Source organism: Leptonychotes weddellii, chromosome 9 (assembly GCF_054177405.1).
Source record: "Leptonychotes weddellii isolate Sample4059 chromosome 9, ASM5417740v2, whole genome shotgun sequence".
Lineage (NCBI taxonomy): Eukaryota > Metazoa > Chordata > Mammalia > Carnivora > Phocidae > Leptonychotes > Leptonychotes weddellii.
The window spans coordinates 64117682-64129222 of NC_138377.1; the positions used below are offsets into that span (position 1 = coordinate 64117682).

General features: G+C 42.7%; 2 protein-coding genes across 3 annotated transcripts in view; one reads left to right on the forward strand and one right to left on the reverse strand.

Moving 5' to 3' along the window:
* GMPR2 (guanosine monophosphate reductase 2) overlaps window positions 1-2295 on the reverse strand; it is a 6477-nt gene extending 4182 nt beyond the window's left edge. Inside the window, exons 1-3 of one of the 2 annotated variants that reach the window (XM_081830714.1) lie at window positions 2121-2295; window positions 1611-1731; window positions 1353-1472 (exon numbers count right to left, since the gene is read on the reverse strand). In XM_081830714.1, coding sequence (XP_081686840.1) covers window positions 1353-1472; window positions 1611-1697 — 207 coding nt within the window. In that variant the 5' untranslated portion in view covers window positions 1698-1731; window positions 2121-2295. The remainder of the gene's footprint in view (window positions 1-1352; window positions 1473-1610; window positions 1732-2120) is intronic. The other variant, XM_081830713.1, reaches the window with a different exon arrangement.
* A 268-nt stretch (window positions 2296-2563) lies between these two features.
* On the forward strand, window positions 2564-11449 carry NEDD8 (NEDD8 ubiquitin like modifier). The gene is made up of 4 exons (XM_081830723.1): window positions 2564-2723; window positions 10492-10539; window positions 10705-10787; window positions 11343-11449. Exons 1-4 carry the CDS (start codon window positions 2706-2708, stop codon window positions 11437-11439), a joined length of 246 nt encoding a protein of 81 aa, XP_081686849.1. The 5' UTR covers window positions 2564-2705; the 3' UTR covers window positions 11440-11449.
* The last annotated feature ends 92 nt before the right edge of the window (window positions 11450-11541 follow it).

Below are 11541 nucleotides of genomic sequence, written 5' to 3' on the forward strand. Positions count from 1 at the left end.
AAAAAAAAAAAAAAGTCCAAAGAAGTCATGTATCAGCCAGCAGTAAGGAGGTGCTATTGCTATACTCACTCATCAACACTACCTAGCTAAAGCTGGTATTGAGCTCTACGTCCTCAGCAACACTCTGCCATCAATGTGCTAATACACAAAAATCATTCCATGAGGTCAGTAGACCTTGGAGATATGCTGGTATAGTGTGATGTGATAAGCACATCCAATTACATACCAAGCTAGAGATCTAGAAAAAGATGCTTGTATCCCAACTTTATTATTACTGTGAAACTTGGCTCTATCTCTAAAATCTGATCTCTTTAGCACTCATCAGCAGTACTGAAAAACCAGTCTCAACATAAAGCATTAGGACAGTCCCCACAAGGGCCACTATTCTAGCATGTTTGTTAATGCTAAAGTCAGATACACTATTCCTTAACTCTACTGGGCAGAGCAGGTGGACAGTGGGCAACAAGAAGATTCCTAAGCAGTTAGTGAATGGCAACAGCAATAAAGTACTAAAACTGTTTAACTATCAACCTTAGAGAAGTTGACAACAGACATTCCACAAAGACTTACAGCAATCGAAAGAAGAGAAAGGGAGATGAAGTCTTTAAGACTAACAGAGCCACAAGCAGCAGCAGAATCCATCAACCAGGGCTACATGGATTAACCAGAAGAATGCATATGTTCTTTGAGTGCCCAGAGTAACTACCTTCTCAGCTACAAGTGTAGAGGCAGGGTAATATTACTGACAGGAGCAGCATATTCTGTTTTCAAAGTGAACAATAACCTGTGCATAAGAAAAACACATTCCATTTTGGGCACATCCCAGAAACTCCCAGAAACCTAGGACTTAAAGAAGAGGAAGGTCAAAAAAATAAAAATAAAAAAAGGGTAGCAGACATGAAAGAAAATTAATAAGCTGCTTCTCTTCCTAGGTAGGAATTTTTGAATGCTCCAACTATATTTAGTTTCTAGACTGAAACAGTGGATATTTAGTGTCCTGAACAATGGTGTAACTGGAGGGATGAATGTGATTTGGAGGGGATGACCTGGGAGGTGGGAAAAGTTGGCACGGTATGTAAACTGCTGGACAGGAGAAAAGGGAAAGTTACGTTTATGTATCAGAAAAATGGGGTAAAACTTAGTTTTGAATCTTACTAATTCAGATGTGCCTTTGAACTTACCAGATAAAGGGCATTAGTATTGGAGAAAATGAATAAAATGGTAAATTGGAACATCCTGACTGTTAACTTGCCAGGCAGCTGACCTGGGGTGGGGGTGGTGATGCAAATTACCTCTGCCGTCAGCCCACATAACTGGTCACCAGTGAGGAACCTGCATAAGGGAAATCCTACCTTACAGATAACCTTGGCCATCTCAAAGGTGCCCACAGTATCCATATTGGCAGCAATGATGGGGATCCCAGTGTACATCTGCTTTGAGTTCCGAAATGAAAAGGATCTTGTGAGCTCCACCTGAGATACGAACAGGAAAAAGCATTTCATTCATCAAATAAATGAGTACTGAATGAGGACAAGAACCAGAAATCCCTCTCAGTCCTGCCCCACCAGGAGCTTGGGGTCAAGAAAGTAGAACTAGGAAAGTAGGCTCACCTCACTTCGAGATTTAAGGGTACTGCGTTTGGGCCTCAACAAGACATCCTTGAAGTCCAGTTTGATGTCACTGTCGATATGAGGCATGGCGGGGACCGTGGGGTAGCAACAAATCCGAGAGCTGGAAGGTAGAAAAAGTCAGGTGGCGGGATCTGAACCAATCTCCCCGTAGGCCTTAATGCCCTGTTACAGGAAAGGCATGGCCCATCTCTGGCCTTGCTTAAATTATGGAAGGTCGGGCATTGGCTGAGGCATGGTCACTGAAGACTGTCACCTCCGATCCGTCCTATGGTTGCAATGACCCGCAGTATCTCCATCCCAGGTACTATCTGATGGGGAGAAGAACTGGACTGGAGTCGTGAATGACCCCCAAAATGTGTATTCCTTAACCTCACTACTCTTCCTTCTCCCACCCTTGCAAAGAGCAATTTGGGGTAAGTAAGGCTGATTTGGGGGTGAGGAGGACTGGGGGAGATTCCCACAACTAGTTTCCAGAATAGCGGTACTCACTTCCTGTCGCCGTGGCCCAGGTGACAGTTGACTACCGTCACCCTTGCTTAGCAACTAGCCTCGTGCAGCCCCGCTGAGCCTTGTGGGCCACACCAACAGGTTCCGCCAATTGCGGGCGAAAAGGATAAACGGAAAATCCCAGTTTCGGCAGCGGCCGTGCGAGGCCTTCTGGGTAACAGAGTTCACACACCGAGGTTGCAGTTGGATCCGAGGGGCGAAAGACTACGACTCCCAGGGTGGAACGCGCGGCGCTGTCCCCTGGCATGATGGGAGAAGTAGTTCGTTCCGACCCTGCTTTCCAAGCCCCGGCTCGCTAGGGACTCTAAGAATCGCGGAGGCGTCATCTCCGCTGTAACTAAACCGCCGCCTTCTTTTTATTTACGACGCCACCAAAACGAAACGCAGGAGCGTTCCTGAGCCTTTCGGGAACCCCGTGGAAAGAAGGTGGGGGGAGGGAGGGGTGGAGCCAGGCAGTGACCCGGAAGCAGAAGTGACTCCCACAAGCGGATTGCTGGGGAGCGGCAGCGGCGACCACAGCGGTAGAAGCAGCAAATTATCTGCGTGCAGCTCCAAACTGGGAAGAAGATGCTAATTAAAGTGAAGGTGGGAGCACCTCCAGCCTTGCCAAGACGCTGTGGTACTGGGCTGGCCGCTGTGCCTTGCGGGAGAAGCGGGGAAGGAAAACCACGCCTTTCCCGAGCCAGGAGGGTGCTGACAGCCTCAGGGCTCCGCGCGAGGGGTGATGGGAAGTAGGGGGGCCCAAGGCGGCTTTGAGGGCTGGGGACTGGTCCCGCCAGACGACCCCGGGGCCTCTGCGGGTCCTGCTTTCTCGCCAGGACTGTGCCATGACCCAGAAGGAGGCCGCCTTTGTCCGGGGTCTCGCTGTACTCGAACCCCCGCAGTCATAGAGAAGGCCAAGCAGCAGTTTGGCTCTCTTTCTCGGAATCTTGGAATAAGCTGTAATCTCCATTCTGCATTGCCCTCCTTACCTGCTTCTCCCAGCCCCTAATGCAGCTGCTTCCAAGCACAACACAAAAACGTTAGCTTGGGGAACCTGGGGCCTCTCAGGAGCTAGACTGTAAGCCTTTGCTGGTTGTCGCCAGTGTGCGGTATCTCAGCCAGCCTTCAGGAACCAGAGCTGGGAGTGTGTTCAGTCAGCACCTGCCTTTCTGAGCCGGGCCTCCTGGACTAGCCTCACTTCCTTGGCTGAGGCAGGTTAGTTATCCGTGCCCTGGTTCTTGGTACTAGCAGCGTTTCCTTCATCTCCAAGTCTCCCGCGGTTCCTCACCGATTCCCAACCCTCATTAGTCCTATCTGCTATTGCTTCTTTCGTACCTTCGGACAGAGAGACAGAAACTAAAAATTGACGCAGTGCAACGCTAGTTTGGCCTTTTTGCTGCTGAGTAAGTTTGTTATTTCATCAGCTCTTTAGTGTGTTTACGGTGGTTAACAGCCATTCTTAACCTCTTCAGTCTTTCCAGACCACTTCCTAGCTGAGGATTGAGGCCAAAGAGCATGTTAAAGATCATGGTTTTTCAAACTTTGAGTAGTGACTAAAAGAGTCACTAATTGTAAAATCAATTGAATGGGTCGCAAGCAATATTAAAAGAAAGAAAATAGAAATATCAGGGTATTGTTTCACGAAATTTTTGTTTTCATTTTATATGTATTAAACACATGTATGTGTTATTAGTACATATGTATTTCTTAGTGTGGGTCACTGTCAAAGTCTGAGAAACACTAGAATGCTTTTGGATATGGATTCTCACATCCTCTTAGTCAAAGAGGAGGTTTTTACTCTGAGTTCAGGGTTTTGTAAACTTTTTTTTAAAAAAAGATTTTATCTATTTGAGAGAGCATGAGCACAGCAGGGGAAGGAGCAGAGGGAGAAGCAGGCTCCTCGCTGAGCAGGGAGACAGACTTGGGGCTCCGTCCCAGGACCCTGAGATCATGACCTGAGCTGAATGCAGACGCTTAACCGACTGAGCCATCCAGGTGCTGGGTTTTGTAAACTTAAAAAAAAAAATCTCAACCTACACTAACAAATTTTACCTCATGTCGCATACAAACAAAAACTTACCATGTGTGATATGCTCTGATATTTCCAGTTCTGTTCTAAGTCGATTTCATAACCCACTGATGGGTTGAGACCTACAGTTTAAAAAAACAGTGTGTTGTGGTTGGACTTCTCAGTTTGAAAGCACTTAAGAATCACCTGGGGATCTTGTAATGCTGATTCTAATTCGGTGGGTCTGGGATGAGACCTGAGATTCTGTATTTCTAACCTGCTCCCGGGTGATGCTGATGCTGCTTGTCTGGGGACTACGCTGACTAGCAAGGTTCTAGATTTTGTCTCTTTGAATCCATTTTCATTTGGTGTTTCTCTAAAATTGTCAGTCTCCTTTCCTGAAACACTTTCCTTTGTGCCTCCGCAAACAGCTTTCTGTGTCCTTCATCTTTCTCTCTTTTGTAGGCTGCATTGTTTTATGATGTTAAGTACGTATGAAAACAATTAGCTCTTCCATTACTATACAAATGATAGGTTTTATTAGCAGGGTTTCTTTGTGAATTCTTCAACTGTCATCTTCATGTAGCTGACTTTTTCCATATCTCTTTCTGCAGTCCTTTACAACAAAAACTCTCCTGATTTAAATCTTCTCTTCATGCCTCATCTCTGTCTTTCTAAAATTAAATACATCATCTTCTGCCTTAGGCCATCTTCCCAGTATTCATCTCGTATACTGATCCCGTCAATCTACCAGGTATCTGGAACTCAGTTCTTTAGAGTCATTGTTCACTTTTGAACCTAATTTTTCCTTTGATAACCTCTTTTTTACTTGATTTTCTTTCCATTCCCATTACCCTTATTCTGGTCTAGGGTCTCATTAATTGATATCTTTATTTCTCTGTAATACCTCCAACTAGGTTTTCCTACCATGTACCCCCCTAACTTTTAAAGTCTAAGCTTGAGACACGGCATACAAAAAATCATAGTGTACATGTCCTCTTTAAATTTGTCATCATAGTATGCCCTGACCCCACATCCGGCATCAAGATCTAGAACATTTTCACCCCTACCCTGTTACAATTCGATAGGTTAGTTTTGCTTGTTTTTTGAATTTCATATAAAAGGAATTATAGAATATATAATTCTGTGTCTGGGTTCCTTCACTCAGCATTGTGTTTAGTTGTCGTATCTGTGTAGTTCCTTCTTATTACTGTGTAGTATTAATGCTGGATGACTATATCACAATTTGTTTATCCATTCTCCTGTTGATGGATGTTTGGGTTGTTTCCAGTTTCTGGCTATTAGGAAGAAGGTTTCTATGAACAACATTGTTATACAAATCTTTTTTTTTTTTAGATTTTTATTTATTTGAGAGAATGAGCAGGGGGAGTGGCAGAGGGAGAGAGAGAAGCAGGCTCCCCGCTGATGCGGGAGCCCAATGCGGGCTTGATCCCAGGACCCTGGGATCATGATCTGAGCTGAAGGCAGATGCTTAACCAACTGAGCCACCCAGGAGCCCTGCACAAGTCTTTTTGTAGACATATGTTCTCATTTCCCCTCTATAAATACCTATTAATGGAATTACTGGGTCATGTGGTAAATATATGTAAGTTTAAAACTGCCAAACAGTTCTCCAAGGGGTTTTACCGTTTTACATTCCCACTTGCAATGAATAAGCATTTCAGCTGCTCTCTACCCTAGCTAACTTTTAGTCATGTCCATCATTTCTATTTTAGCTTTTATATTTGTATATTATTTATATATATACACATTTATATATTATTTATAGTGGGTGTGAAATGTTAATTTCATTCAGGTTTAAATTGATGTGATTTTCACCCACCATAGCACTTTGTCATCATATCTTGTGTTTGGATAGTAATATTCAATATGGCATTTCCGTTTATATTGGTTTGTTCTATTAATTTTTTTTTTTAAGATTTTATTTACTTATTAGACAGCAAGGGAGAGAGAAACAGCATGAGAAGGGAGAGGGTCAGAGGGAGAAGCAGGCTCCCCGCTGAGCCAGGAGCCCGATGTGGGACTCGATCCCAGGACTCCGGGATCATGACCTGAGCCCAAGGCAGTTGCTTAACCAACTGAGCCACCCAGGCGCCCCTGTTCTATTAATTTTATGTCTCATTGTTTCTTGGTTGTAAATCTTCACTTGAAAAAGATGGTTTGCAAGGGCTGCATCACTTATTTCTTTTATATCCCCTCCAGTGCCTAAAGCAGTATGTTGGGCTTAGGTTCATCATTGACTTGCTAAACAGCATGGAATGTATTCCTGGTCACAGTGACCAGATTTGGAGGAAGAAATGCAATATCAAGAGTATCTTTTTAAAATTGTTCACGTTGTTACTTTGAATTTTAATTATGGACAATTTCAAACATATTCAGCAGGAGAGAGAAGGATATAATGCACCTCAGCTTCAAAACCTATCATCTCAGGGGCGCCTGGGTGGCTCAGTCATTAAGTGTCTGTCTTCGGCTCAGGTCATGATCCCAGGGTCCTGGGATCAAGCCCTGCATAGGGTTCCCTGCTCAGCGGGGAACCTGCTTCTCCCTCTCCCACTCCCCCTGCTTGTGTTCCTGCTCTCACTATCTCTCTGTCAAATAAATAAATAAAATCTGTTAAAAAGACAAAACAAAAACCTATCATCTCATGGCCAATCTTAATTATACTCACCAACTCTCCTTACCTGATGTCATAAGAAGCAAATCCCAGATAGCATAGCATGTGTTATTTGTATGTATTTCAGTATTTATCTGTAAAAAAGGACTCTTCTTTTTTTCTTTTTTTTGCTCGATCCCAGGACCCTGGATCATGACCTGAGCCGAAGGCAGACGCTTAATGACTGAGCCACCCAGGCGCCCCCAGTCTTAGAGTTTTATTTTATTTATTTATTTTTTTTATTTATTTGAGAGAGAGAGAATGAGAGAGAGCACATGGGGGGGGGGTCAGAGGGAGAAGCAGACTCCCTGCCGAGCAGGGAGCCCGATGCGGGACTCGATCCCGGGACTCCAGGATCATGACCTGAGCTGAAGGCAGTCACCCAGGTGCCCCTACTCTTTAAAATTTTTTTAAGTCAGAATGAATATTTGTTTATTATTATTTGTGTGATGGAGTATATTTTTACTAGAAATTTTATTAGTGCAGATAAAGGGATAGTTACCCTTGATAAACCCTCCTCTTAGTTCTACTCTCCTCAAAGATAATTACTGTTATAGGAGGTATGTGTGCTTTTAATCCTTTCTTCTGTGTGTGTGTGTGTGTGTGTATAGCTACATGCAGAAAATGATAATCATACATTCTTTAGATCTTTCCATGTTAGTGTATAAATCATTGCATAATAAATATATCATTCTGTGGATGTAACCATAGTTTAATAGTTTTCTTACTAATAGGTATTAGGCTGTCCCTGGTGTTTTACAGTAAAACTGTTCTGTTCAGTAATCACGTTCCTCTTGGAATATGTGCTCAAGTTTCAAGTTTTTCCTTCAAGTTGGTTAGTCTAGAAATAGATTATCTGCTTGAAGAATCTTTGCATTTAAAATATTAAGATCGGGGTGCGTGGGTGGCTCAGTCGTTAAGCGTCTGCCTTCGGCTTAGGTCATGATCCCAGGGTCCTGGGATCGAGCCCTGCATCGGGCTCCCTGCTCTCTGGGAAGCCTGCTTCTCCCTCTCCCACTCTGCCTGCTTGTCTTTCCTCTCTCGCTGTCTCTCTCTGTCAAATAAATAAAATCTTTAAAATAAATTTAAAAAAATAAAGTATTAAGATCAATAAAGTGAAGTAATTTACGGATGACACAGAATTGCAAACTTTTCATTTTGTCAGGAAAAAAAAACCCCACCATATATTGTTTCTATCATTTCATAAAAGGACATTTAAAAAAATTTTTTATTAATTTTTTTAAAGGTTTTATTTATTTGTTTTAGAGAGCAGGGAGGAGCAGAGGGAGAGAGAATCTCAAGCAGACTCTGCTGAGTGCAGAGCCTAACTCAGGCCTCGACCTCACGACCCTGAGATCATGACCTGAGCCAAAATCAAGAGTCGGAAGTTTAACCGACTGAGCCACCCAGGCACTCCTGAATATATTTAGTTTTACGAAAATCTCACTGTTGTCATTATTTTTCCCATTTTACCATAAATTTTCACACAGACCAGCTTGGATTGGGCCAATGAATCTTGAGAATCACTGTTGTAATTTATTCTTTTGCACCCAAACAGATAAATCTAAAGGAGTTACTCTTGCATTTAAAAAAAAAAAAATTTTTTTTTTAAAGATTTTATTTATTTATTTGACAGAGACACGGCGAGAAAAGGAACACAAGCAAGGGGAATGAGAGAGGGAGAAGCAGGCCTCCCGCCGAGCAGGGAGCCCGATGCAGGGCTCGATCCCAGGACCCTGGGATCATGACCTGAGCTGAAGGCAGCTGCTTAACAACTGAGCCACCCAGGTGCCCCTTAAGAAATATTCTTAGTACTGAACTGATTCTCAGGTTGAGAAATTAGGTCCTAAGTACTGTCATCATGCTGGTCTATGTGAATACCATAAGTAGAAACTGTTATTTTGTGAACGTATCACAGGAGCATACATCGGGTCCCAATGCCAGACCATTGAGACTGAGGCAGTACTGAGTACAGTTTTGGGGGTTTTTGTTGTTGTTTTAAAAAAAGGGGTGCGTGGGTGGCTCAATCGTTAAGCGTCTGCCTTCGGCTTAGGTCATGATCCCTAAGCCCCGCGTCGGGCTCCCTGCTCTCTGGGAAGCCTGCTTCTCCCTCTCCCACTCTGCCTGCTTGTCTTTCCTCTCTCGCTGTCTCTCTCTGTCAAATAAAATCTTTAAATAAATTTTAAAAAATAAAGTATTAAGATCAATAAAGTGAAGTAATTTATGGATGACACAGAATTGCAAACTTTTCATTTTGTCAGGAAAAAAAAACCCCACCATATATTGTTTCTATCATTTCATAAAAGGACATTTAAAAAAAATTCTGGGGTCAGAGAGTCTGTGTTTGGGTCCACACACTCCTTTTGACTTCATAGGCATGCTTTTTAACCTATCCAGGCCCCATTTTCCTCTTTTATAAAATGGCGATAGTAATATTATGTATCTCATGAATACTTACAAGGATTCAATGTATTGATGCTCAGTGGAGTTTCTGACTGTTGGAAAGTGTTCGTTAAATGTGGGCTATAATCATGACATAATCATTGGTGTATTTAGCCCTTTCACAAATATTCATTGACTGCTTATATGTCAAACTGTGCTTTGTGCTTAGATTAGGAAGATGAATTTCTGTTTTTTAGGAAGTTGGAGTGTAAATTAGAGAGTTTGACACTTAAGCAACTAGCAGTAGGTATTAAAGTGCACTAGGGACCAGTCATCAATTTTAAAGAGTCCTTGAACATTTGGGAAAGAGTGAGAGAGGGTATGGCAACAAGGAAAACAGGAGAAACAAATGCTCTTAAATCAGATTGTCCTTGGTGTGTTTGTGGTCTGGATTACTGTAGAATGGTGCAGATAGAGTTTTAAGAGCAAGGATGAATGGGAGATTAGATTAGATGAAGCACAACATTTATAAATGTATAATTAGTGTAATTATTGTATGTATTATCAGCAGCCCGTAGGCTGTGGAAGAAGTCAAGAAGACTAGAGCTGCACTTTAGTAGAAGTCTGGAGAAAGAGGAGAATAGAATGTTAATTTTAGTGTTACTTAAGAAGCTGGGGGTGCCTGGGTGGCTCAGTCAGTTATGCGTCTGACTTCGGCTCAAGTCATGATCTCACGGTCCTGGGATCGAGCCCTGCATTGGGCTCCCCACTCAGTGGGGAGTCTGCTTGTCCCTCTGCCCTTCCCCCTGCTTGTGTACTCTCTCTCAAATAAACAAAATCTTTTAAAAAAAAAAAAAAAAGCTGGTCAGAGGTGGTCTTTAGTGTCCTTGAGAATTTTTTGAATTATATGAATGTCAGTTTCTAGCTTTGATACAGGAAACAAGGGCATCCTGATTCAAAGGCATGCTTTCCTTAGGACATCTCTTATTGCTGTCTCATCCAAAGGAATGCCAGTATTCTCATGGATTCTAATGGGGTGGGGGTGGGAAGATGGGGGGTAAAATGACCTGTAGGATTAGGAGGGTCAAATGGTTCATAGCATCTTGCCCTATCAGAGCTTTCTACAGCCTAAAAGTGTTTGATAAATACAGGTTTGGGTCAAAGCCTTCTGATTCTTCAAAACAGCTTTGCTGAGAATGAACTTCTCTTGAAAGTTGTAGATCCTCAGGGACCAGGACAGGGTGTTTTATCTAGAAGACAAATTGTATATTAGGCTGCAGGACTCATGAAACCCTTGCCTGTTTCAGACCCTGACCGGAAAGGAGATTGAGATTGACATTGAACCCACAGACAAGGTAATGTATGGCCGGTACTTCATGCCTGTCTCCCTACATGCACATTCATTTGGAAATGCTGATGAACTTAGTCCTTTTCACTCTCATGCTGTCTGCATAGCTCTTGTTCTTTCCACTTCCATGGTTTTGCCCCTTAGCAGTCCCTGACTACTTGTACCCTTAAAGGTGGAGCGAATCAAGGAGCGTGTAGAGGAGAAAGAGGGCATCCCCCCACAGCAGCAGCGGCTCATCTACAGTGGAAAACAGATGTGAGTTTGACATGGATATGAGGTGTGGCAATCTTACGTGACGTTGAGGGAGCACATACTGGAGGAGGAGCCTCAGATCCTTTGGTGATGTGGTGAAGCCTGTGAATTCCTTCTCAGAATAAGATTTTTGCAGACATAAAATACATAGATTAACAGGAGCAACTATATTGAGATACAGTTCTCAAAATACTAAAAACAAATTTGTGATAATAATATATATGGTTTATTAATATGTTAAGATCTAATGGTGGGTTTAATTTACCATAATTTTGACATATTTTCAAATACTTGCAAACAGTTGTAATATGATATGAAAATATCCAATTTCTGTTAACAGGTTACCCATGTTGCTAATACCACTGGGTTTTTTGCTTGTTTTCAAAATTAAAAGAAATAACACATTTCAGTTAAGGGTCAGTAAAAATAAAGATGTAATTTTTTTTTCATCTGAGTTCATAGACCGGGAAGAAGACTCAAGAAACCCAGTGTAAGAATCCTGTTCTAGATGGTATTTCTAAGGCCTTTTTTTTTTTTTTTTGCCTTCTTTTCCTGCAGGAATGATGAGAAGACAGCAGCTGATTACAAGATCCTAGGTGGTTCAGTCCTCCACCTCGTGTTGGCTCTGAGAGGAGGAGGTGGTCTTAGGCAGTGATGGACCCTCCCTCCATTTTACCTCCTTACCCTGTCGCTCGTAATGAGGCATCATATATCCTCTCACTCTGTGGGACACCAGAGCCACTGCCCCTTCTCCTGG

What these genes read in the sequence shown, in the direction of transcription:
- NEDD8 (XM_081830723.1), top strand. An exon ending in ACATTGAACCCACAGACAAG is followed by an intron (nt 10,540 to 10,704) that starts GTAATGTATGGC and finishes GTACCCTTAAAG; the next exon opens with GTGGAGCGAATCAAGGAGCG. An exon ending in ATCTACAGTGGAAAACAGAT is followed by an intron (nt 10,788 to 11,342) that starts GTGAGTTTGACA and finishes CTTTTCCTGCAG; the next exon opens with GAATGATGAGAAGACAGCAG.